This window comes from Zonotrichia albicollis, chromosome 19 (assembly GCF_047830755.1).
Source record: "Zonotrichia albicollis isolate bZonAlb1 chromosome 19, bZonAlb1.hap1, whole genome shotgun sequence".
NCBI classification, from domain to species: domain Eukaryota; kingdom Metazoa; phylum Chordata; class Aves; order Passeriformes; family Passerellidae; genus Zonotrichia; species Zonotrichia albicollis.
In genome coordinates this window covers 4759457-4786148 of record NC_133837.1, presented here as the reverse complement: position 1 = coordinate 4786148, position 26692 = coordinate 4759457, and the positions used below count along the sequence as shown (strand labels likewise).

Here is a 26692-nt window from a genome sequence, read left to right as displayed (position 1 = left end):
GAGGAATGATGACAAAATGGGAATGCTGCTGATTGACAGCTTCTGGGATTTACCAGCATTGAGTAACTCAAAGATATTGCTGCTGCTGGGTAACATCAAATCATCTTCATGATCTGGGTTCTTCAGAGGCTGCATCAGTGTGGCTGAGTGATGTGTTGAAACATAATGCATCAATTTAAGCCCTAATGCATTTTGAAATTAAAGTATCATCAAGCACTTGGAGCTGTGCAGTGAGCATACTTCAGTTACAGTACCCAAACTGCTGCTCATGCTTGAGTACTTACTGGAATGTAAATGTTGCAGCCTAATTCTGGATTTTAAAAGGCTGCCTATACAGTACTTACTTTAACAAATAATTTTAGAAAGCTGTATAAAAATTGATGTCTATCTATATACCACAGTGGGATGTGGGAGGCAGTGAAAACACTTCTACAATCTGGAAATGTGCTGTGGGCTTCAGGTTTGCCACTCCAGTGTGGTTCTGACTCCAGAAGTGGGGTCTAAAAGCCTGCCTGGCTGGGTCTCTTCCCCTCTTACTGAAACACACAGTCAAGAAGATGATAAATACTCAGGTCCTTTGGTTTAATTCCAGCTCCTGTTCTTGGATTATAGATTTGTCTAATTTAGCAAAGCAGGCTGTAAGCCAGGGAGTGGGTTAGGATGAAATGCTGACAGAGCGCAGTGGAGTTCAGGCTGGGATGAGCAAGGAAAAGCCAGGAATGCAGCAGCAGTGGCAAGGCTGGTTCTGAAAGTGACTCAGGAGAGAGGCTCTGTCCCTGGTGGTGCATTCATGTGGAGAGCACAGGGTGTGGAATGAGTGATGTACCAATGCCAATAACTTCTGGACCACTGAAATGCAGATGAGGCTTCTCCCTGCTCAGCAGAGGGAGATTTTAGCTGAGTTACTGGGAGGCTGAGCAAGCCTGAAATTGGAGTTCAGCCTTGTGGCCTCAGTAGGACATCAGCCCTCATGTAGCATTCCAGTGTGTTCAGTGGCAGCTGCATTTTGTAGTTTGAAGCTGTTGAAAACACTTAATGGAATAGCCTGCAAGGAGTCTTGAGGTCACTGAAACAGCTGGATGAAGGGCCACTTTTGGAAGGACATCACTTGGTTGATCACTGGAGATCCATCAAGGGATCCATTCCCTTTCCAAGAGCCCTCCTGGTGCCCTCAGGTCTGTGTCAGCTCTGGGTACATAAGGATGTTCCAACCACATCCTTTGTTACCAGAATGAGCTCTTTGCCAGCAAGTGCTTCAGCAGGAGCTGGAATAAGCAGTGCTTTTTTATCCCTGGTCTTATTGATGTTTTGTTACCTGCTTGTACCTGAGAGCTTCTGAGTGCAGAAACAGCCATTTCTTTTCCTGTTTTTTCAAGACAAGTGCTTGCTGCAGTGGATTTTTCACTTACTCCCCTGCCAGCCAAGACTTTTTACTGTACAGGACCTTGCTTTGTGTCCCAAGCCAAACAGGCTTTCCACAGATATTTGGGAGTATTTTGGGTGAAAAATGTGCAGGATGAGACACAGAGCTGTGGTATGATGTGCTGCTTTGTGTCTCTTCTGTCTTCTCTACTGCATAAACTGGATGTGGGTAGGAAATAATGCGTGGTGCAGGCAGAGGGAGAGGAGAGGGAGACTTGAGGGGATGAATGAGTCAATGTCTGCACCCTTTTTGATGTGTCTGCTGACTTAGAGCACAGTCATGGATGGCTCCCCTGGTTGCTGATGTCAGATCTGTCAACTGGATTTTGCAACTGTGCCAAGGGGATTAACTCTGTGTGTGTGGAAGTGCCTCAGCATCCTCCCCTGCAATCCTCCTCAGTCTGGAGGATTGGGATACTGTGCATTTGTATTTGTCATGTTATTTCTGACTGAATATCATCTGGGGTCAGCACTAAAGCCAATCTCTCTCTCTCTCTCTCTCTCCTTAGCTGAAACTTGAAGATCGCTCAGTGGTCCCTCGAGATGTGGTCAGACACATGAGCTCCAGTGTAAGTGCTTTTTTTTTCCTTTGTCCTTTTTGATTGTGATACTGCTGCATGGATTTCTAGGACTTGCCAAATTGCCTGAATGGAGCTGGACAGTAATACTTTGAGCATGTTCTATATTTAGTGTGTTGGATGGACTTAGCTGCCTGCAGTGAGAATGGAATTCTGCTAAGGCTGCCTCTCTGCAGTTGCATATCTGCAAAGGTCTCCTGAGCAAGCACTCCTGGGCAGGAGACAAGAAGCCTGTCTACCCTGCCATTATTAAAGTTTTACATTCATCCATTCTGAGCTGTGGGCACTGTGGGCCTGCTCTCCCAGTAAGAGGGAGATTGGAGTGGGGGCAGGTCCCAGTTCCACTGCTTGCCTTTGCCTCTGTTTTCTCTGATAGAGAATTTGGAGGGAATATTTTCAGACACACCTCTCAGTCTACAGTAAGCAGCATCTTTTCCAGCTTCTCCCAGAAATTCAGCAAACCAAACACTGTTGGAGCATCCAACACAGCTAGGTTGACAGAAAGCAAGCTGGTTCTTCAACAGGAGCTGATAATTGCTCCCTTTGCTCTTTCTGCATGCTGTTCTATGCCCCAGCCCCTCTGTTCTAGTTGTGTGGCACTTGTGCCTATCAGAGATGTGTGGATTTGGGTTTTGTTTAGGGAATACTGGGGAGATTGTTGAGTATTGATGATCAGATGGGATTTGCACTCTTTAGGAGCTCAGCAAGGTTGGCAATTTCTTGCTGTGGCTCAGAGCTAACCTCTAACCCTGAGCCATATGGCCCTGCCATGTGTTTGCCTCTTCTTCTCTTGACTTGCTTCCAGCAATGTGGCTACCAAGGCTGTGCTGAGGGAAGCAGCTGGCCACTAACTGCTGCACTTGCACCACATGGTGTGCAGCCTGTACAGGGACAGAGGAGGCTCTTCTCTGCCCTGTCTGCCTTGTTTGGGTTTTTGTTATTTTTAAATAAAGCCTTTTTTGTCAATTAGTAAAAGTAAACCCACCCCCTTTTCCACAGAATATTACAAGGAAAAAAAAAAAGGAATGAGAAGCTTGAATAATAATTTGAAATTTGCTGAAGCAAAGTATTTGCTTAGGAAATTTAATAGTTGTTTGAAGTGGAAATTTGAAGTCAACATCTTTTTCTAAAACTGCAGCTTTATGGAAGAGTTCTCATCCAAAACAATGAACAGGTAGAAACTGGAATTATAGGCTGTTAACAGTGTTGTACCTGGCACAGCTGGAGCTGTCAGAATGTTCTTCTCACTCAGGGGGATGCTTTGAGTCCTGTCTCTCAGCTGTTTGTTATCCAATGCTTCTTAAAGTCATTTTAAGCTTTCAGGACAGCAGGTTGTTCTCCTCTTGGCAAACATGGATGTGCTGCTTTTGTTTGCAATTTCCATTCTCATTTGAGCAGAAATTGGCTCCCCTGGCTTGCTGCACATGCTTTGGTAGATATGTACCCAGCAGTTGTCTTGCACATGCATTTTTGTTGGTTTGCATGTTTAAATAATGGTATTTGCTTGACCCTTGTGCCCAGTAATTTCATGTTTTTAATTGGTGGAATGGTGAGATTATAACTCAATTTCTTCTCTCTGTTGAAAAGCGTAACAAGTTTCTAAATGTTAGTGGGGGTAAATTAAACAATAAGGCCCCTTTATTCCAAGGAAAACCTTCACTTGCTAACAGATATATTCCAGAAATTATAGGAGCTTTTAAAATAGAAAACCTGCAAGTGTCAGCCTGCCAAATTCAGGATGTGGGATGGTTGCCCTGTGCCAGTTGGCCTGGCAAGTGGAGAATGTGGAACTTATTCTGTATTCAAGACACTTTCTTAGGGCTTGTTTTTAACCTTGAGCAAAAAGGACTCAGAATCCTCTGTTCCTCAAGAGAGGAGAGCTGACTCAAAGTCCATGTGCCTCTCATTGAGCACTGAGTGTGGGAAAGGACTGCTTCAGGGGGAAATGCATCAAATGAGATCATTTTCACTCAATGCAGTTGGGCCTGAAAGTCTAATCCAGCTGGATGAGAAGCAGAAGTGGCAGAGGTAATTTTTCCAGGTGATATGCTAATTTGGGGAAAAGGTAAGAAGTAGATCTGTAATCTGTCAGACACCTGGATTTTGTTGTTTCAAAGGATTCTGGGCTATGCTGTTCCTTTTAAACAAAGGTATAAGAGTGGTGTAAAGATCCTCTTATTAGAAAAGAGAGTTCTGAGAGAAGGAGTAGAAGGATGGGAGGTGGAAGATGTGGGATTGATGGCTGGGATTGATGGCTGTGTTTGCAGAGCTGCTGGGCTCTTGGATGGGAATTTGCTGGTCTGCCTTAAAGCCTTGTCTCTGATGGGGAAGGAATCAATTCACTGCTTAAATATTCAGTATTTCCAGTGTGGTGCGTGATGTCAGGGTACCAGAAGAAGCAGGAACAATGTCTAGGGAGTGCACTCAGTTGTGGAGTGAGTGAGGCTTGAGCCCATCAGCTCTCCTCACTCAGTTCAGTCACCTCCCTTTTCCAGTTCTGCTGTTGGAATTGATGGAAATGGATTTTTGTAACAGAGCTGTGAAATGTCAGCTCGTTTCATTTGGCCCCTCCTTTAATGGGATCAGCTAATGAAAGGATGGGTGTGCTTGAGCTGTGCCCAGCTGAGGACCTGCCCTGGAAGATGGGACAAGTTGGCAATGTCTCTCTCTGGGACTGCACTGCTGAGCACTGCTATAAACTCAGAGTGATTCAGCAGAACCCCTCAGCAAATCTGCAAATCTGCATCCTCTGCCACAGGCTGATGTTTCATGTGACAGAGAAATAAGTGAACTCATAATAAAGGAAGGTTCAGTGGCAGGTGAGGGAGGAGAGCTGTGATTTGACAGCCCTGTAGGTCCTGGGGCTGCTCACAATATTGATCTTTGCTTTCTTAACCACAGACAGGGCTCTGTACTTGCTCAAGCATTTTATAACTGGAAGGAGAAGCAAGCTGAGCTAAACCTGTTGCTCTTGGCCATGACTAGTAGCACCCAGCTGTGTTAGGTGGGAGGCACCTTTAGGGTGGTGCAGGTGCCTTCTCCATGGGGAAACTCTTTTAGAGAACAGGCAGAAGGGTGCTGGAGCACATCAGTCACTCCAGTCCTGGTTTTATTGCTTGCTATACTTTCATCATCCATTAAAGGGATTTTAGACCAGGAGACAATATGATCCACAGAAATCACAGGTGTTGGATTGTATCATGTCTCAGAGCTGCTGTCGTGTTGGTTGCTGATAAAGGAAAAAAATTAATTTTGAAATGTGCGATGTAGGGCAAGGAATTTGTTTCTGGAGGGGTTTTTGGTTCTGACTAACAAATAGTCTAAAACACAGGGCCTGAACTGCAAAGCACAGCCAGAGGATGGTGTGGGTACACTTGTTTTAGCTGACTCTGGAGGAAAAGCAGGGCAGGTGGCTGTGCTGCAGGCTGCAGAAGGTGTGGGTTTGTTGAGCAGGTGCCACTTCTGAGCAGGCCTCACTCATCCCACAGCTCAAATCGTGCTGGCAGTAACTGTTGTGAAGCCAGTGTAATTCTGGCCAACCCTTTTCAGGTGAGAGTGATGGTAGAGCTCTGCTGGGCTCTTTGCTGGCAGCCTGTGCAGGCAGCAGGCTTAGCTGCAGTCTGTGGTGATGGAGCTGAAGCTGGGAAAGGCTCCCTTTGCTCTGCAGCCCTTCTGGAAAGGCCTGGCAGTGATATGTGGGGCAGCTGGAGGCAGTGAGCCCCTGCTGCTTTGGGCTCTGCCAGCCCTCCTGGCCCTGCTGGCACAGCTCTGCCTGGGGCTGGCCCCCCTCTCTGATCCCATTGCCTTGGGAGCCTCAGGGCTGCAGGGCCCTGGGTGGGTGAGCACAGAGCCAGCAGCAGGCAGGTGGGAAGGAAAGCAAACCAGCCAGAAGGGCTGAGCAGTCTGTCCAGGAATTACCTGCACTGTCTTTGCTCCAACTGCCAGTCCTCAAGGTGAAACTGAATGAGTTGAGCACCAGCAAACTCCTGAACTCCCACAGGGGCTGCCCAGGGCTCTGAGTGAAAGCCTTGGCTAAACATTTCCCTTGGTTGAAAGAACAGAACTGAGCAAACAAATCCACTTCTCACAGGGTATGAGCCCTTTGAGTGTTGTGCTCAAGTCCTGCTGGAGCAGAGACCTTGATGTTTGAGATAAGGACAGCTCATACCAGGGCATTTGTCATGCTGGCCCTCAGTCAGCTTTGATAATGGACTTGTGGTCTTTAATAAATAAAACTATCGATTGTCCCAGCTGTCAGGAGGCCGGGGCAGCTGCTGCCTTTGACACTGTTTGGGTTAGCAGCCCTTCCTTGCAGGCCCTCACCATATGTGTGAGCAACGTGCACACTGTGTGCTCCCTGCCAAGCTGCCCCCAGAAGGCTCCTGACAGCATGCCTTCTTTTCTTGGGGACAAAAAAGATTAAAACTTCGTTAAAAAGTGAGGGAGATAATGACAGACCATCTTATAATTAGACCAACTGTGAATTATCTGGCTGCAAACCTTGAAGTTTGACCACAGGTGCCAGATTTTTTTTTTCAGTATGGCACAAAATAAAGACTATTTATAATGTCCTTCAGAACTGTGAGTTAAAGTCACGACAGCTTTAAAGAATTTCTGTTTTGTTGCTGATCTGCCCTGCCTTTGCTGACTCAAGGCAATACCTCACAATGGTCCTATGGAGCTGTGAGCCAGGCAGATTTTAAAACAAGTAAACACTAATCACCTGATACAGTATGGTCTTAATTGACCTGATGTAGGAGTCTCTGCTTTAGCATCTATTTCAGGTTCTACCTGGGAAGAAAACACTACAGGTCTGTAATAGTGATCTCACCTTCTGAGCTCTCGTAGTATTGTATGAAATTCCCCTGCAGAACAAGGACCTGAAGGGTAAGAGGGAATTTAGTCTTGAAGTTTGTCTCTGAATTTCTGACTTGTACACAAAACAATTACATTTGTATGCAGGACTTTCCCTAGGTAACAAACCTTTTTTTCCTTTTGTGTTTTCAGGACAGTCAGTGTGGAACTGTAATTGACGTCAACATCGAGTGTGCTGTGAAGCTGGTGGGAACCAACTGCATCCTTTACCCTGTCAACAGCAAAGACCTGCAGCATATCTGGGTGAGAACACAGCCAAAACACACTGGCAGCCAGGGCCTGCTGGTGTGCAGGGATGCTGCTGCACTTCAAGTCTCTCTTGAAGGCAAAGCATCCATGTTGTGCAAGATGCATCTGCAGTTTGGTTTTATTTTAAAAACCTCCCTAGCAGAAGATGATGCAGCATCTCCTCATCTCCCCATCTGTTCTGTGTTTCTCATCACATTGCTGAGACCAAATTTTCTTGAAGAGCTAGACTGACATGAAATTATGTGAGAACTTCTGCACTGAGTGTGGAAAGCTGGTGTGGCAGCCTGACCAGGGCAGCCCAGAGCTGCTGAGCTGTGACACCACTGCTGCTGAAACAGGCTATAAAAATGCTAAGATGAGTCAAGCATGTTTCTGTTGAGCTGGAACAGTCTCAGACATATATTTCTCTCTTTGAGTGTATAGTTGGTTTCCAGATTCCAGGTAGGGTAGGATTTCATCATTGCTTTTCCTCTGAGATAATTTGGGAGTGAAGAGCAGGAATGCCATAACTCATCCCAAGTCACAGCCTGCAGGAAGACAGTAGGATATGAGCTCCTCTGGGATGAAAAATTAGTCTTAGTGATAAAAATTGGCTCCAGCTGCAACAATTACTTAAAAAGTTTTGTTTCCTGTTTTCATCACAGCCTTTCATGTATGGTGACTACATAGCCTATGACTGCTGGCTGGGCAAGGTCTATGACTTGAAGAACCAGGTCATCCTCAAGCTCTCCAATGGAGCCAGGTACTTCTCTCCTTCCTTTGGAAGACTGTCCTCCCTGGTTTTCACAATCCTGATCTGTTTTATGAGAACAAGAAACAGTTGGGGCTTCATTTACAAAGTGATGAGTTATCTGCTTGCATGATCTTCAGATGTAGAGCAAAATAATACTTCTTTCTCTGAAAACATTGAGATTCATTGACAACCCTCTGGAAAAGCTGTAGCCTGAAAGGTGGCAATAGTTTTCAATCCCAGCAGATCAGTGCTCCAGAACTAAAGCACACTTTAAACTGTGCTTCTCCTCTGCAAAAGAAGCTGTTTAAGATGGGTGGTTGTTCCAGACTATTTCTCAGTAGGAGAGCATAACTTCACCGAGCTGCAGGGAGAATTCTTACCTTTAAAAAGGCTCTGTGAAATGATGGAAATTTGCAGGCTTGTGGTTTTTATCAAAGATGAAAAAGCAACCCAATATAGAACAGCTTTCTTTTTTCGCTGATTTTTTTTATAAATGAAAACACAATCCAAAGTCTAGAGAAAGATTTACCCAGAGATATTGAAAGAAATATGTGATGAAATTTCTGCAAAGCCAGCAGAAGGATCTGAATTCTGTTCCTCTTGCATGTGAGACAGTGACTTGTGTGCTAACCTTATGGATTCACTACATTCTCTGTTATTGAGGCCTGTCTTATCCAACAAACTCTTGATGCAAGGGAAGGAAGGAACCAGTGGAGGGCCAAGAGGCGTATGGGCCTGGCAGCTGGGGAATAACCCATCTGTCTGGTAAACTGAGTGTTGACATTGATGTTTAAAACACAACAATCAAATCTCCAGCCCTGCAGCGAGCTCTGAGTCTAAGAGAAGTGAGTAATGTGGGAGCTGTAGCAGATAATTGGTGGATGGATGCATCTGAGAGTTTTGACTGTTACTGTGAGGTTAACCCAGGCTGGAAGGTTCTTAGGTCTGTGTTAAACTAGGAGTGAAAAATAGCCACACATCTGTCTGTAAGGCCTGCAGTTATTGGTGTCATTTAAAACTTTGCTTGGAATCTTGTACCAGCTCCTGCACAGCTGTGTAAAGTGAGGGGCTGCTTGCAAAACCTCTTCCTAATGAATCATTTGAAATGCCACCAGAACTTACTCTGGAAATGAAGCAATTACTAAAAGAAATGTGCCCAAATTGCCTTTAAGTCCCAGCATGGTGTAAGAGATGGGACCTCTGCAGCAGACAGATCTTGTCCAGCACCCAGCCTGTTACTTAGCTTGCTTTTTTACATGTTGAGTGGGACCTTTAGATACCTTTAATGCTTTTACAGCTTGTCTATGAGCAGTTTTTCTCTGGCCCATAAAAGCTCAGTGATGCAGTGCTGGGTGCATGGCCAGAAGTGCTCAGGCTGTTCCTTGGGTGCTATTTGCTTTTGGGGTAGGTGACTTTGTAAACATGACCCTGTGTCTCCTGTCTGTTTCCAGGTGTTCCATGAGCACAGAAGATGGAGCCAAGCTGTATGATGTTTGTCCCCACGTCAGTGACTCGGTGAGCTGCTGCCTCTCCTGACTTTGTCTTGGGAACTTTTTGTGCAGGAGGGAGGGAGAAGGCAAAATTCATCCGAATTTATTAATCCTAAGAATGTATCACTTCCAGTAACAGTGTAAAGGTGATGTTAGTCACGAGCAGGGTTTCAGGAGCTATTACAATTGATACATCCAACTGGTTTCTTTGTAAACAACTTGTGTAACACACTGTCAGATGGCTGGTGTCAAGGCAGTTCACTCACTGCTCCTTCTGTCTGCACATGCTTCTAAAGGCTCTTACGCCATTTACTGCTTTTAAAAACTGTTCCTCTTCTGGAAAAAGGGGTTTTGTTTAACAGGTGTTCTGCTAGAAGCAGGTTTTCAGGTCATGTAATGTAATATCTCTTGTTACTGCAGTCCGTGGTGTTTTTTTGAACAGAGACCTGCCACCACACTGGCATTTTCCAAATCACATGGCAGGGAAGGTTTTGCTTGCTTTTGGGTAAAACAGTTTGCTGTGTGATGGGATCTAACCTCTCTCACCTTCAAAGGCTGATGACAGCCTGCTTGTTCTTCCAAAGGGCCTTGCTGCACTCCTGGCAGCAGTGCTGGGAGATGACAGAGGATGACGTGTGATGCTTAGGAACTAGCAAAGCACTGAGCTCTTATCCTTCCCAGCCTTGAAAGCAAAGGTCCCTTTGATCTAAAACTGCACTTCTGCTAAAACTTGATGCTAGCTTGTTGAAGAGTAAATGGAATAGCAGTTCAATAGGATGTGCTGCTGTGGTTTTCTGGTTCTGTACAGAAAAGGAGTGCTCTGTCACTCGATATTCTCCAATAGCCTCTGCTACTTTGGGTTCTGCAGTGTGTTTTCTGCTCACTAAATGGATGTTGTAGCAACATTTAGCTTCTGGTTACCTAATTTTGAGATGGCTTGTTTTGAGTCAGGCTGCCTTTAAAGTGTACACAGCCCTCTGGGGAATCACAGTTTGGGCTGAATCAGCTGTCTCCAGTGCTACTCTTGATCCTGTGCTCAGAATTGCTGTGTGTTAGTTGGGTACCTGACTTAGATCTTGTCACACTGCTCTTATCCCTTCTGACAAATTACAAGACTTGATGCAGTTTTGTGCTCAGTGTTTTATCTACCCTAAACTGCTCTGTCCGCCCCCACACTCTGAATCTCAGTATCAGTGGGAAGGAGCTCTAGGAAAGCAATTGTTGTGTTTACTGTCCTGTTTTTGTTTTCAAAGAACTGTCATATTAACTAATCCACCTGAGACAGGAATAATACTTACACACTGAATATGACAAGCAGGGGAGTGAAGGCACACATCCATTCCCTGTGAAATATATAGGTGCTTGAATTAGAGCATGAAAAAGAGATGTCCTTGCCCTGCTGACCTTGGCTACCTTGTTACTGAGAACCTCTGTGTGGAAATGTGCATCTTTAGTTTATTGCAAGTCCCTTTGCTTCTCCTGCACCAAGTCCTGGTCCTGGTGGGATGTGTGACACTGCAGGTTGCTATAGGAACTGTTGGGTTGCCTTCAGGAAAGGATGAGATACAGGAGATGGGGTTCTTGCAGACTTTACCTTTATAGTTTATTTTACTGACCACAAAAGGTGGAAGGGAAATGCTGGGATATTAAATCTTAGAGTCCTTTATTTCTCCCACAGGGTCTCTTCTTTGATGATTCATATGGCTTTTATCCTGGACAAGTCCTCATTGGGCCATCTAAAGTGTTCTCCAGTGTGCAGTGGCTGTCGGGTGTGAAGCCTGTTCTGAGCACAAAGAGCAAGTTCAGAGTGGTGGTGGAGGAGGTAAGGACTGACACCCTGACACATGGCCACCTTCTGCCTGCATGGTCCCTGGCTGGCTCTTTGGAGCAGAGTCAGCTTGCCATGGTAACCTCCCAAGAGCAAATGTGCTGTGCCTGTGCTGTTCTGAGGTGACAAATTTCTCACTGGGGACTGGCAGGACTTTGGAGCATCCTAGCAAGGGTCCCTGCTGGCACCCTGTAAAGTGATCCTGTGTCAGCACACTCAGAGGGCAGTACTGCTGATCATTAGGGCAGTAGGAGAACATCTTCTATTGAAACTAAATGTTGCACACTGTCCAAAAAGGAGAAATATTGCTGATTCTTTGCTTAAAGAAGGAGCAGCTCCAAGTCCATTAGCATATCTCTTTGTGACATTGGACTGCTGATTTACATGTACCATAGCTTCCTTCCCAAGCCACTGGTCTTTCCTTAAAGTTAAATTTGTAGAATCTTTGTTGTCAGGGGTCAGGCTATGGGGGGCACTGTGATTGTCCTGAATGGATGAAACTTCACTTGCCCATATTAAATGATAAAAGCAGATTTGCCACTTTCCTGTGTGTAAACTTTGACATCTGAGATGTGGGTCTGGGAAAGTCCCTGAAATGTGTAATTGCCTTTTCTATCACTACATTGTAGGTACAGGTGGTAGAACTAAAGGTTACTTGGATCACTAAAAGCTTCTGTCCTGGAGGTACTGACAGTGTGAGCCCTCCTCCCTCAATAATCAGCCAGGATAAGCTGTCCAGGTGAGATCCCTTGGAAACCCCTTTTTAATCCCAGCACTCAGGCCCTGCAGGCTGTGGGTGACAGGCATACCAGGTGAAGGGACACAATGCTTCTGTTTCCAGCAGGATTTTTTTTCTATGTTGCACGCCTGCATATCCATCAATACAGCGTTTCAATCTCATATTTAAAAATACAAGAGAACTTCCAAATTAGTTCAGCAGACACTTGAGTTAGCAGCACGAGGGCAAGCATCCTGCTAGTGCCAAGTTCTCTCTAGCTGACACGTGCACAGGGTGGTGTCTGGCAGCCCTTCCTTCTTCCCTTGTCCTTGGACTCCTGGAGCAGGCTGCAGCTCCGTGTGTCAGGGCTGGGGCTCAGGGGTGCGGCTGCAGCCCGGGCTGGTGCTGAGGCAGTAACTGGTGCCCTCTGCAGGCTGCAGCTGCTGGAATGGACTGGGAAAGCTCAAAAGACAAGTCAGATGAGCAGCAGCACTGTCAGTGTAGGTCCTGCCTGGAGCTCCTGCACTGGAGGGGAGCAACTCTCAAATTACAGCAAAAAGCCCCAAAGTCTCTTGGCAGCTGTCGCTGGGAGGAGGAGGGGAGCTACAGGGAGAGGAGTGATTTGTGTCCCACCCAAACCCTTTGTATCCCCACCCAATCCCTGGTGGAATTCCCACTTCTCCTTTAGAATTATGTGCCTGGAAATGATTTGATGTGGTGCTGTGCCAGCCCTGCAGCAGCACTGTTGGTGTGAGGCCGTGCCAGCCTTGTCAGGGCCCTGGGCACTGCTGGGTTCTGGTTCTGTTCTGTGCTCATGGCTCTCCTGTTCTGCCAGGGTGAAGCGTCTGGGCTGCTTTGACCATGCCCAAAGGCAGCTTGGGGAAAGGTGCCTCTACGTGTTCCCAGACAAGGTGGAACCTGCAAAAATCACCTGTGAATGTCCAGAGAGGAATTGTGTCCTGGGTGAAGGAGCAGTTGCCAAAAAGGTGAGTTGGTGGGGGTCGAGGGAGGCATTGACATCTCTAAGCATTTGTGGTCACTGTGGCTTTTAAAGCAGAGATCTTCCTGGCAGTCATGTGGTCTGAAATGTGACTCCTGGAGTGGTTGTAGGAGTAATGGCTTGTTGTTGCCAGCAGGGAAGTCACCTTGTGGAGCACTCTGACTGCTCTGGGTGAAGCATGCAGCTACACCTTGAGAGAACACCAGCAGGGCCTCAACACAGAAATGGCACCTTGCAGGGGGGTCAAGTATGCTCTGACAGCTGGGATTTAAAAACATGTTGTTTTCTTTAGCATTCTCATGGAGCTGAAATGTTCGGTTAAATCCTTGCTACAGAGAAGCAAGGAAGTTGTGTTTGCTTCCAAGGCCACATGGATCATGTCTGTACCCACTGGCTGTAGAGCCATGGTGTTCCTAGAATAACAGGATGTCATCAGTGTGTAGATGTTACATGGATTTACTTGTGACCTTCCATGATAAAAAAGTTCAAAACATGCCTAAAATAAGCTGAAGGAGCAAAGCTCACTTTACGTGGGCTAGTGCAGTGCCGCTCCTGAGCAGAGCACTGTGAGCTGCTGGTTTGCAGAGTAGTCTGGTGCAGGTGAAATCTGCAGAGCCCCATGAGTGCTGTTTTTCCTGCACAAAGCTGAGCAGTGCCCAGGCACAGGTCTGACCCACGTCTGCTCTGTCCAGGTGAGGCGGCTGCTGAAGAAGCAGATTGTGAAGATCATGTCGTGCTCCCCAGAGTCTCAGGGCACAGGTGAAGCCCCTGACAAAGAGTCTGCTGCAGCTGCTGACCAAAAATCAGAGGAGCTTAAGCCTGAATCCAAGTGTGAGCTGGATGACTCTTCCAACAGTGCACCAAGTCCTGGGGAGAGAAAGGAGGAGCAGCCTGAAGAAACGGGCAAGGAGAAAGGGGGAGCAGCAGCACGGCAGCAACAGCAGGCCCCATTTCTCCTGAAGGATGAAGGGCTGCCTGACTACAGGCTGCAGTCCATGGAGCAGGATGCTGATGATGAGGCAGCTGATGACACTGATGACACCAGTTCTGTCACCTCTTCTGCCAGCTCCACTGCCTCGTCCCAGAGTGGCAGCGGCACCTGCCGCAAGAAGAGCATCCCTCTTTCCATCAAAAACTTGAAGAGGAAGCACAAGAAGAAGAAGACCAAGGTTTCACGAGAGTTTAAGCCAGGAGACAGGTGAGCTGAACTTCCAGACCCATGTGTAATTGCCAAAATCTCCTTTCCCCAAGTGCTCAGCTGTGAATCAGCACCTGAACTCGGGTGCAGGATGATGGGGAGTTTGGGCTCTGCTTGGTAGTAACTGACAGCAATTATCTTGTGATGACTGTGCAGTGGCCTGTGTGGAATCAGCTTGGTCTCAGTCCAGCTTCTGATGAAACTGGGGCCATGTGACCTGACACTGCTGCTATTCCATTTCAGCTGTGCCTCAGGGCATGGACAGCATATCTGTGCTGTGCTAGATTCTGTGTGCAGGGAAGGAGGTGAATAAAGATCACACAGCTTAAACATGACACTAATTGGTTACCTCATTGGCAGCTTCTGCAGAGAGGCTGAGGACAGACCGTGCTAGGAATGGACAGCTTATCCTGGAGAGCTGTCTCCAGAGCAGCACAGAGCTCTGAGCTGGCAAGGGTAGTGCTGCTGTGGGCTCTGTTATCCTGGCCCTGCTCTGCAGAGATCTGCGATTTTTGCCAGCAGTATACTTCTCAGTATTAGAATTTTTTAATGAATAAATTGCACTCACTCCCTGAGAGCCTTGGAGGAATTTATTTCAGTAGCTTGAGGGAGGGAGCACTGCATGTATCTGCCCATTTCTAGACAAAACTGGATGTCAACAGCTTTTACCTTTAACTTAGGAATGTTTAAACTGTTTTCATGGGATGGAAGGACATCTTTCTGCATCATCAGTTGATGCAGAATCTGTACAGAACTAAGCAGCCCAGGGAAGACAGGCTGCTTAGTTCTGTACAGATTCTGCATCAACTGATGCAAGAGAATTTTCTCAGGAAAGTGACATTATCAGAGATTATTCAAGAGATTCACTAGTTTGAGAATGTCACGAACTTCATTGGCATTTTTTGTAGGTATTTAGCCTTGCCTGTGAGTGATTCTTGTAGTCCTTCTAAGTTCTGGAGAAATTAAATTTGAAGGTCACAAAGCCCAGCAGAGCAGCATCCAAGTGTGAGAAAAAAAGGGAGTGTGTGATAGAGTTGCTGGGAACAGATCCTCAGTTCACTCTTCATGTCTCACTCCCCCACTGAGTGTCTCTGTTTTACTCAAGGTTTTGCTAAGGAGAGCTCAGCTAGGGCACCTGGTGGCTCCCTGTACCATCCAGGCAGAGGGGAGAAATTCCTGTGTCAGCCCCAAGAAATTCCAGTGCTGGATCAGGGCAGCTCTATACAAGGAGATGCAGAGACAACCGTGACACAGAGTAGGAGTTAGAGGAGCACAGACTGATGCTGTGAAGGGTACATGGGGCAGCTGGGCACAGATCAGTGTGAGAGGCCAGTGCTGTTGAATATTCCTCTGGGGTGCTGAGGAATCAGAGATGTTCTGCCAGGCACTGCTGAGAAATGCCTGGGCTGCCTGCACTCAGTGATGCACATGTGATGTGGCAGCTCCTGGGCAGTGTGGCTGCAGGGGCCAGCTCAGCATGTGGCTTTGCCATCAGTGAGTGACCTGCTGCAGCTCTGTGCAGCACACAGACAGCTGGACATCTTTCAGTGAGGATATACAAGGATTTTTATTAACACCAAGTCTTGATTTTTGTTTAAAGCCACCATTGCCTCATCATCACAAGAGTGCCTCATTTCCTTTCCACTCCCTCCCTCAGCTGCACGTGTCCTCTGTCCGCCAGAAACCATCTTGTTGTGTATCACACACACACTTGGCCTGTTACAGACCCTTCTCTGATAATTTCTGTTGTTAAGTGCTGGCCCTGCTAAAACTTCATCTTGTTTCCACTTAAAAATATTTCTCTGACATTGATAAAAACAGGGCTGTGGACAAACAGCTGTATTTGCCTATTGTGTCTTTATTCTGATTTGGTTCTGAAACCAACATAAATCCAGCACTTGTGTTATTCTGGAAGGCCTGGCCAGCAAAGTAAAGGGAAGATTTAAAGCCAGTGTGGGGTTTGGTTTGTTCTGTTCTGTAGGAGAGATGAAATTAGTGGAGGGCTCATTAGAAGAGTGTCCAGCTAGGCTGCCCCTCGTGCCCCAAGCACTTTGCCTTGTCAAGCATCCCTGTCAAGCCCCACAGCAGAGAACCACCATGTGGTCCATTGTGGTGTGTTTGGGTTTAATTTCTGAGCTGCAGAGACACATGTGTGTTTGAACAGCTGGGGAGGACATTTTTCTCTTTTAAACAAAATCCTTTTGCTTTACTCACATTCAATGTGTAGCCTCTTTCCTTTGTTTTGTTTTTTTTTTTTTTTTTCTCTCTGGAAGGGCTGTGATGATTTATCTTTCCACTCATGTGTTCTTCTAGTTTCAAAGACTCCTCAGAGCTAGAAGATGCTCCAGTGGAGAAATCTCAAGCTTCAAACTATTTGAAGCTCCTGTCAGGGGCAGAAAGTGGGTGCTAGTAGATGTTAATTTGCCTCCTTAGGAATAAAAGTGAACTCAGCAGGAGCTCCCTGGAAAGTCAGTGCTCCTTCAGCAATGTAGCTCCTGCAGGGGTTGAGAGCCCATCAAAACAAAGCCTGCTGTGTAGCTGTGTCCATGTGCCCTGCACAGGGTTTTCTGACTGCCTTCCCAGCCTGCTGATCTGTGTTCCTTTGTGTTGCTGAGATCCATCTTGATCCTTGATGTTCCCTTTGCTAATTCATTGCCTTTTTGTGCTGCCAGGGTTGCTGTGGAGGTGGTGACCACGATGACTTCAGCTGATGTGATGTGGCAGGATGGCACCGTGGAGACAAACATCCGCTCCAACGAGCTGATCCCTGTGCACCACCTGGACAACAACGAGTTCTGCCCTGGAGATTTTGTGGTGGACAAAAGAGGTATTGGGTGTCAGAGCAATGCTCTTAATTGCAGAGCATTGTTCAGTTTGGATCCCCTAATTTGCTCTGTAGCTGTTAGGTGGGCACCTGGCAGGGACAGCAGTGACTCAGCTGACTTGGTGGGAATGGCAGCAGAGAGCCATTACTGACATACCAAAGTTGAACTATGACAACAAGAAGGATGTGGAAAGAATAAATACCAAGGATCCAAACTAAGATTTTCAGTATTTCTGCAGAGCAGGAGTTGCCTACCTTAAAAGGGCCAACAGCTCTGAGCTCTGTCCCACAGAGGGGAGGAACAAACAGCTTACCTCGGGCTGTTATCTCTGTATGACTGATTTATCATGACCCTCACATTCTTTTCATTGAGAGTTTTGGGACCCAGAGGCCTCTTCTTGTATCCCTTTTCTTCACCAAACCAATTGGTGATGCTAGTGAAGGCTACAGGACAAGTTCAAGGAGACTTAGAGCTTTTGGAATATGAAATATTGATGAAACCACCTGGCTCTCAGCTCCTTTTCTAGCAAGGGTAGACCCTCAGCAGTGGGGACCAGAAGACACTTAGGTTGGGAAGCAGTAAATCTGGCTTAGCATAAATAGAGGCTGTTTTATGTGGCCATTTCTGATGAGTAATGTCTGACTGGTCTTCTGGGTTGCATGTAGTCTGTGGAAACTAAAGTTACCCATCAGCTCCAGCTCTACCATTCTAGTTTGGCAACAATTCTCACTGTGTAGGAAGAAGTGTTTTTCCTCATGCCATTCACAAGTGGAAGGCTTTAGCCATGAGAGCCCAGGAGCTGACAGCCTCAGTCACTGAGCAAAGTCTGTGCTCCTTTGTCTGATTTGTCTGTTTTCTTCCCTACCATTGTGACCAAAAGCTCAGAGCTCCCAGGACCCTGGCTTGTATGGAGTGGTGCAGTCTGGGGACCACATCGGCCGCACCTGTGTGGTGAAGTGGTTCAAGCTGAAACCCAGTGGAGATGATGTGGAGGTGAGTGCAACTAGCAAAGAGAAAGCAGCCACAAAATAACACATGCCTCACAGATAAACACAGATAAGCCTGGAAATCAGCTCTGCATTGATTGTGTGTCCTTGAGGAAGGGAGCAATGCTTATGGGCCTGAGACTTAGCTAGAGGTGATGTCACTTCAGATTTGTACATGCCTGTGAGGTGGCAAAGATCAGGCAGATAATTTACATCCCATGCCATCATCAGGTTCTGGTATGGATGAATATTTTTGCTTAAGTTGTCACAGACAATTGATTTCTTGAGTTCACTATGAGAATTTTTCCTCCCCATGTCTTTGCATGGTTCACAGAAATAGGATCAATCTATTGCACATTGTTGGTTTGCCTCTGCCAGGTACTATTGCCCACAGTTAACCTTTTTTTTGGGCTTTGTAGGAATGCTGCAATGTATTTTCCAGAGTCTTGACAGACTGTAGTCTATCAAGATGCAGAGGGGGTCTCGAAACTGCTTTGTCTTGGCCTGCCAGAGCACATTGTCATAACTGAGCAGGGCCCTTCACATGCAGAAGCAGAACATGTGTCTGGCCCAGGGTTGTGCTTCACTTATATCTCATAATTCATGAGCTCCTAGCTCTCTTTCTCCAGGAGAAATCAAAGGAAAGATATTTCCCATTAAATGAGGTTTTTTTGTCATATACTTCCTGTTGCATTGGATAATTTCAAAAGTAAGCTCTTGCCCTTTGGGCCCCTGAGAACTGCTTTGAGAAATCTGGATGTTCAGAAGGGAATAAAGCACTGTGGTTGCACATCTCCTTGTCATGGTGGCATGAACCCTGAGGTAAAAGTGAGGGTGAGCAGCTGAGACAGAATATCTGCTTCCTTTCGTTGTTGTGCCGTGATCCACTGGACGCGGTGACAAAGCGGGACAGCAGCAGCCCCTTGCAGGCCGAAAAGGGCTCAAACAAACCACCAAGTGCTTTGGAGGGCTGAGGGTGTGTTCTGGGGGTCAGTGCAGCCTGTGGGGCTGAGCTGTCCCTGTGTGTGGGTGCAGCTGATCGGGGAGGAGGAGGACGTGAGCGTCTACGACATCGCCGACCACCCCGACTTCCGCTTCCGCACCACCGACATCGTCATCCGCATCGGCAACTCCGACGGCGCCGCCGCCAAGGAGGACGAGGTGGGTCCTGGGTGTGCTGCTCTGCTGGGGACACTTGGAAAGGTGGATAGGAAGGTGTTAGACCCCGCATTGGCATCCTAAATAACCTCCCTAGCTTCCTGATTTTGTATTGGTGTGCCCTGCTGTCATGAGTAACACATCAGAGCTCTGGCTGGTGGAGATGCAGCCTTGAAATGCTTTGGCCTTGATGGCACCCTGCAGCAGAGCAAGAGCGAAGCTGAGACAAGGACTGAACATATGCCTGAGGGCTTTTCATAGAACTCGTGCTTAGGATTTCAGAGTAACTTGTAATAAAAGGATATTCTGTGGGCTCCTGAGCAACCATGAGGTGGATTTGTCATGAAACCTGTTTCACTTGGCAACAGAAGCCTGGGGTTCAGCTATGGTGACTGAGCTATGTTCATGTTAATTTTGTTGAGCTGATTGATTTCCTTGGGGGAGGAAGGAACAATTTACATTGTAGACAAAACACCTCTGGAGTGTTTTGAGCCTGCTGCCCTAAAAAAGTGTTAAAAAGTGTAGTGTGGCTCTTACAGCATGAAACACATCCCAGCCTGCTCAGCTGACCTAAATAACCTGCTGCAGGGCGAGGTGCTCCTTGCCTGCACACCCTGCAAGACTGTGGCTTGTTTGTTCATGCCTGTGCTCTGTCTCTGAGCAGCCCCTGGTGCTGGGTGCTGGGGGAGCTGAGGGCACCCCACTAGAGGGCACCCCCATCCCACAGAGGACCTGTTCCTTGCTGGCACTGAAAGGCTGCTGGTCCTGTCGAAGATCAGGATCTCCTGCCAGACCAGCACTCCTGCTCCTTGTGGAGCCCCCTCCGTGGCAGAGTTGTGTGGTTTCTGTATGCAGGATGCAGGTGTTGCTCTAGGTGGTTCTCCAGCTGGGGAATGTGTTTCTCAAATCCTTCCTGCTCTGCACTGAAGTGCCTGGGGAGGAAAAGGGACTGACAAAGCACTCTTGTCTCCACAGCCCTCGGTCGGACAGGTGGCTCGTGTGGATGTCAGCAGCAAGGTGGAAGTGGTGTGGGCTGACAATTCCAAGACTATCATTCTGCCTCAGGTGAGGTCCTGTTCCAGCTCCCAGTGTCACTGTAACTCTTAGCTGAGTGATGAGATGTGGATTTAAATGCTGTGTGTAGAGATTCACTGGGTTAGGGACTCTTGCTCTGCTGATTGGTGCAGCCCCATGTGATAGGGTGGCTTTCCAATTCTGTTATCACAGGAAAATCCTTTTGTCAGGAGGCAGATAGTTGGTCATAACTGCTCTGTAATCTGGTGGTTAGGAAAGCCTGGACAGGCTCTTTTTGCCTTCACAAGCTCTGCCCAGTGCCCTGCTCCTGGCCTCAGGCACCTGGGGCTTGGCAGAGCTCAGGGATCATTGGTTCTGACTGGAGCCCAGGTCAATGCATTGCCCAACCAGGGCACTGCCAAAAGACAATTGCATGTTCTGTCTCTCTTGTGAAACGCCACCATAGTGGGGTTTTCACTAAAGAAACTCCTCCAGGAGCTGGGCCAGAGCCACACATTGTCACCTTAGCTAACCTAGGGATCAGACTCAAATCTTCTCCCAGGCAGGGAGGGAAAGGGTTGAATGCAACCTGAAAAATACAGATACAGCCACACTGCTAATCCACTGCTCCCTGCTCATTTGTCTGGGGTTCTTTTAAGGCTTTTGTTGTAATGTCTTGTACTTGCTACTCCCCATACAGTTTCATCCCATGTCTTCTCTCCTTGTTGCCTGGAATGAAGGCAGACAGCCTAAAGATACAAGACAACCTACATCTGTAGAGTCCATTCTGTCCCTGCCAGAGCAGCCACTGCCTCCACTGCAGAGATGCCTTAGCAAGTACAATGTACTTGAGCAAGATCCCTTTCTAAACCAAGCAGCTCTGCATTAATTACAGTAGAATAGTCAATGCCTGCACTGTGGCAGGGGACTGGGGCGTACAAAGCAGGCTGCTGTCTCCCTTCCCCGTTGTCACATGTGCTTGGATCACAGGCACAATCAGAGGTCTGATGCCTGCTCCACAAAGGGCTGTTCTCACACTGCAGTGCTGGGGCTCTGCAGCAGCAGCTCCTGCTGTGTCACGCCAGTCCCTTCGATTCTGCTCCTCTGCGTAATGATGGGAGTTAGGGAAATGTCAGGAGCATGAATTATCAGTTGGTAAAACCATGATTTATCAATGCCTGACCGTGTGCCCAGAGACGAGCTGTCTGGGTGCTTTTTCACAGCTCTAAAAATAAAGATGGCATAACAGACTAATTAACTTTCCAACTCAGATTTGGATTAGCTTTGAGGGCAGTGAGTTTTGATGGCTTTTCGTGCCTGCAGTCACTTGTGTTGAACCCAGCTAACCTCTGCTGGCTGCCTGGCTCTGGGTGGCACAGGACTGGCTCAACAGTGCTGGTTCACTTGAAGCCTTTGACAGGATGACTGAGGGTCCCTGTGCTTCAGCCTCTGGGGTTGTATGCTGCAAGATTAAGAGGATTCTTGGGCTGTCACTCAAGTATCAGGAGCTTGTGGATAAAATGCTTCTATCTTGTCACTGCAAGCACAGCCTTGTAAAAATGTTCTTGCTCCCCTGGTTCTGTGTTGGTGCTTAAAGCTGGAGGAGCTCTGTAAACCTCTGCAGAGAGACCTCCTGAGACGTGGCATGTGCAAAAGCAAGTTGTAGGAGGTGAGGCTGGATGGAGTGGGGATGTGTTCAGCTTCCAGTAGTGAGAGGGAAGAGAGCATTTTATGTAAGAGCTTATTCAGCAACTTGGGTGAGGCTCCATTGTCCCAGCTGAATTTTAAGCAGTAGCCACATATAACAGCTAAAGCAGTCTAGCAAGGCTCTCTTGGCAAATATTGTGTGCTTCAGGAGAGGAGAGCTGCTACAGGAATGTGTTCCTGGTTCCAGCATTGTCTCTGTGGAAGGACAGAGTGTGGAGGCAGCCAAACCAGGGCTCTGTGCCAAACACAGTTGCTGGTGCAGAAGCAGGAGCAGAAATACCAACTCCTCACATGATACCAAATACCTTCTGAGCTCTGTGTTCTGAAACCCTGGGGCATCCAGGGAGCTGTGGGGCACCTGCCTGCTCTCCAGGGCAGGATCCCAGACAGTGGGAGGACTGCAGCCCATCCAGAACTTGCCCTAGTTTTACCCCCAATGGCATAGTTGGAAAAGTGGAGGATGGGACTGTGTGGTTTCATAATCTGTGCCAGTATAGATGGAATGGGTTTAAAAAGTCCAAACAATTCCAAATGGAAACCCCTTTTTCATTACTTATTTTAAAAACAACTAAAACTGTGCTTCAGCCTAAGTCTCATGTAACTCTGTTCTCCTTTAGCACTTGTACAATATTGAATCAGAAATTGAGGAGTCAGACTATGATTCTGTTGATGGCAGCACCAGTGGGGCATCCTCAGAGTGGGAGGATGAAAGTGACAGCTGGGAGACAGATAATGGCCTCATGGAAGATGACCACCCAAAAATTGAGGACTTTGAGCCTGAGGAACCAGCAGCAGAGGAGGTGAAAAAAGTAGAAGAACAAGTCCAGGGAGCTGTGGCTATGGCAGTTGCAGATCTTGCTACAGAAAAAGCTGGCAAGGATGGAGCCCCAAAGAGCTTCAGGGAACTGAAGGAGGCCATCAAGATCTTGGAAAGCCTGAAAAATATGACTGTGGAGCAGCTGCTGACTGGCTCTCCCACCTCCCCAACTGTGGAACTGGAAAAACCCACTCGAGAGAAGAAGTTCTTGGACGATATTAAAAAGCTGCAGGAAAATCTAAAGAAGACCTTGGATAATGTGGCTATTGTTGAGGAGGAAAAGATGGAAGCCATGGTAGAGACGGAGAAGAAGGAAGAAAAAGCAGAGGCACAGACACCAGTGAGGTCAGAGTGGCCCAGTGAGACCCCAGTGCTCTGCCAGCAGAGCGGGGGGAAGCCTGGAGTCACCTTCACCAGTGCCAAGGGAGAAGTGTTCTCTGTGTTGGAGTATGCTCCAGGTGGGTGTGGGACACTCAGTCCTTCACTGCTCTCCTGCAGTGTTTCTTTATCCAAAACCTTTGCCTCAAACCTTTTGGGTTCTGTATCCTCTCTTCTTCTTAGTCCTTTTCATAGCTCATTAACTAGAGAAGAGAAATTAAGCCAAGTGCTGTAGCACAGTGTGTTCTGGGACCTAAACATGGCTTTTAGATAGCATCTATAGGCACTCTTGCACTTTCCCAAGCCTCAGAAGTGTGCTTCCCTCTTTCCCAGGGTGGTGACTAACATTGGAGGCCTGCAGACATCAGTTGCTTTCCATTGCAGACATTTCCTTGCAAGTTGCAGGGTTTGTTCAGGCTTTTTTTTTCAAGGCTGAATTGGTTGAGAAGCAGAACAAAACCAGCTGGTGTTCTTGTGCTGGGTGTCCTTGGTGAGTGGGTGTCCTTATTCACTGGCACCAGTGTTAAAAAAGCATCTGGCTGTGTGGAACACTGGTGACAGTGGAACCCAAGGTGCTCCAGCCTGGGTGGGAAAGGTGGCCAGACTGTTGTGAAGCTGCAGGTGTGGGCAAGGGAAAGCAGGGAGCTGTGTTAGGTTTGGCAGGGCCGTTGTTCTGTGGGATTGTCCCAGCTGTGGGACAGGTTTCCTCGCTGGAGCACAGGGGACAGTGTTGTGTGGGACAGTGAGAACAGGAGATGCAGGTTGTGGTTGCTGCACTGTGTGGGAAATCATCTCTCCTGCCTCCTGGCTCAGCACCAAAGCAAGTGAACTCCTCTCTTTCACTTGATGCATATTACACATGGGTAGATTTGCCTTCATGAGGAACCTGTGGCAGTTTCCAAAGGCAGGCTGTAATTGTTGTCTTCTTCGTCCCACAGACTCCCATGCCTTCAAGAAAATGGAGTTCCAGCCCCCAGAAGCCAAGAAGTTCTTCAGCACGGTGCGGAAGGAGATGGCTCTGCTGGCCACCTCCCTGCCCGATGGCATCATGGTGAAAACCTTCGAGGATCGAATGGCAAGTGCCAGCTCTCAGATGCCTCTGTGCTGGTGCTGGGCTCAGCATCCAGATCCCTGTCTTTGGAATTGCCTGCTTAGCCCTAATCCTTTGCATTAGAGCTGCAGGAATGTGTGCATCATGTGAAGCAGGGCTGTAATTACCCAAAATGGCTGCTTTTGCTGCTTGTGCGTTCCCTGAGTCAGGGTGGCAAAAAAGGAGCTGCTGATTGCAGGGAGCCTGTTCTGGGTGCTGAGTGGGAAGGCAACCAGCAAGGGGCTGTGTCAGCAGGGAGTAAATTTGGCATTTTTGGCCCTCCTTGGAGCCCTGTTTCAGTTGCAAAGCTCACTTTGCTCTCAGGGTGCAACTTGTGGCAGAGGAAGGTGCCTGAGATGTGTTGCTTGACCTGACACTCGAAAGGGCCAAGTCAATCACATCCCCATTCTCCCTGTGTGTAAATAGAGCTCTGCCAGGGTAAGAGGGTGTTTCCCAGTGCCTGACCTCCTGCCTCTCCCCACAGGATCTCTTCTCAGCACTTATCAAAGGCCCCACACGCACACCCTATGAAGATGGACTCTTCCTGTTCGACATCCAGCTCCCCAACATCTACCCCGCCGTGCCGCCCCTGTTCCGCTACCTCTCACAGTGCAGTGGGAGGCTGAACCCCAACCTGTACGACAATGGCAAAGTGTGTGTCAGCCTCCTGGGCACCTGGATTGGCAAGGTAATGCTGGCCCTGGGAGCAGGGCTTGTGCTGGGCTGCCTTTGGAACAAGTCACTTCCCACCAGACTTCTCTCTTGGGTGGTGCTTGAGCTGGAGTGGCCTGGGCTTTGGGCACTGGTTTAGGTGTCTGGAGCAGATAACTGGTGGTGTTTGGCTTTTTCTGGGTCTGTATTTGGCTCAACTGTCTCTCCTCAATGAGAAGTCTGTGGTCAGTCCAGCCATAGCAGAGATGCCAGCACCAGCATGGGGTGTGCCTGTGGGTGAGGGCTCTGTCTTCCACACTGTGGACAAATCATGTGGTACAAAGTCCAGCTGGAGACTTTGAATAAGCAGAGCCAGGGAAATAGGTTTTGAGCAGGACAGGGCAGCTGAGAATGGTTTGGAACTGATGGCTGGTATGTAAGTTTACACAGTTGCAGACAGAAGTGGCCTGAGGGGGTGTGGTGCTGGTAAAAAAATAACGGGGAGATGTGTTGTTGAGATGGGACACCAGCACATCACGTGCTCATGGAGTCAGTTCCTTGTTCCTGCTGTGAGCCACAGGATGTCAGCAGCAGGAATGCAGAGCTGGGGCCTCACTTCATCTGACAATAGTCACAGGGCAAACTGATGGTGCTTCAGTCCTTTTACATATTTGTGTTTGCATTTCAGGGGACAGAAAGGTGGACCAGTAAATCCAGTCTCCTTCAAGTACTCATCTCCATCCAAGGTAAATGCTCCTGCCAAGCCTGTGGAGCAGGAAAAGGCAGAGGGAGGAAGGGATGTTGATTTATGGGGGGCACACAATTGGGATCTGCCCCCCCAGTTGGGTCAGTGCTGCCTTTTGGTCTCACCTTGCTGGACAAAGCAGTGTCCTTATCTCTCTGCTTGAGCAGTGGAAGCAGGTGCCAGCTCTTCTCATGCCCAGAGCTCTGGCTGCATCCCAGGGCTCTGACACAATGCTTTCCCTTTTCTCACTGCAGCAGCCAAGCACAGAGTTGTCTGCTTGTTACTCTGAGCTGACAGAGGTGAACCACCGTGTCCTCAGCCTGTTACCAAAGTTAGTTGAAGTTGCCAAACTGGGCCTCCTTTGCAGGACTTTTTTTTATCCCCACTGAGTCACCACCCATCCTACTTGGGACATGTTTTGCACATGATGCTGGTGTTTATGCTCCTACCAAAGCAGAGAATAATCAGGGGTGTGCCTAGACGAGCCCTAGGGCTTCCTGCCATGGGGCTTTGCTCTGCCCCATCCAGTTTGGGAGCAGACACACTAAATCACATAAATTCCTCCTGGGTGACTTTCTCTGCAGGGAGCTCAGGCATGTGATGAGAAACCTTTGACACAGAGCAAGGGTTCCTGCTGACTGGAGGCTGCTCCTGCTCCTCTGAACTCCCACAGTCCACCTGTATCCTCCTGTGGGGGAAGGACACCACAATAAAAGCCTTTTCTGGTTTCCAAAATCAAGGATCCAAATTTAGAAAATGAAATACTAAATGTTTTACTGGAGCAACTTGGTGTTAGGGGAAAATCTCCTCTCCTGCTGCCTGGGTTTTGAGAGACACATGATCTCCCCAGCTCTAATGCAACTTGTGGCAGGCTGCCAGCAGCCTGGCAGTGCTGGGGCTATTGCTACATACCTGTAATTTCATTAGACCAGAAGTAAGCAGGAGAAATCTTGGTAAAGGTGGCTTGTCACAGTCTTCTGTGTCTCAGAACTGTAATGTCTGGTGGGACTTCGCTAGACAGAGCAGAACCTGGCCAGCTCAAATCCTGTTGATGCAGTCTGGCCTTTGTTCTGATTTAGAGGAGGAGGAAAATAAAAGCTTTTGTTGTGTTTGTGGGGTTTTCTGCAGGAGGGAAGTGAAAGGAGCTGTGAAACCTCTCCCTTCCTGCCCTTTTGAACTCCTCAGCTGTTGTGTGCCCTCTGCATTGTGCTGGCAGAGGGCTGTTCTTGC

General features: G+C 47.8%; 1 protein-coding gene across 3 annotated transcripts in view; it reads left to right on the top strand.

Annotated features, from left to right (window-relative positions):
• UBE2O (ubiquitin conjugating enzyme E2 O) overlaps positions 1-26692 on the top strand; it is a 61329-nt gene that overhangs the window by 30832 nt on the left and 3805 nt on the right. Inside the window, exons 2-17 of one of the 3 annotated variants that reach the window (XM_005494059.4) lie at positions 1932-1991; positions 7008-7118; positions 7769-7866; positions 9309-9372; positions 11026-11169; positions 11805-11914; positions 12729-12879; positions 13586-14091; positions 16764-16918; positions 17797-17909; positions 18938-19063; positions 20036-20125; positions 22399-23056; positions 23915-24051; positions 24551-24754; positions 25406-25463. In XM_005494059.4, the coding sequence (XP_005494116.1) occupies positions 1932-1991; positions 7008-7118; positions 7769-7866; positions 9309-9372; positions 11026-11169; positions 11805-11914; positions 12729-12879; positions 13586-14091; positions 16764-16918; positions 17797-17909; positions 18938-19063; positions 20036-20125; positions 22399-23056; positions 23915-24051; positions 24551-24754; positions 25406-25463 (2785 nt within the window). Of the gene's footprint in view, positions 1-1931; positions 1992-3877; positions 4066-7007; positions 7119-7768; positions 7867-9308; positions 9373-11025; positions 11170-11804; positions 11915-12728; positions 12880-13585; positions 14092-16763; positions 16919-17796; positions 17910-18937; positions 19064-20035; positions 20126-22398; positions 23057-23914; positions 24052-24550; positions 24755-25405; positions 25464-26692 lie in introns of those variants that run through there. The other 2 variants (XM_005494061.4, XM_026797482.2) reach the window with 2 other exon arrangements.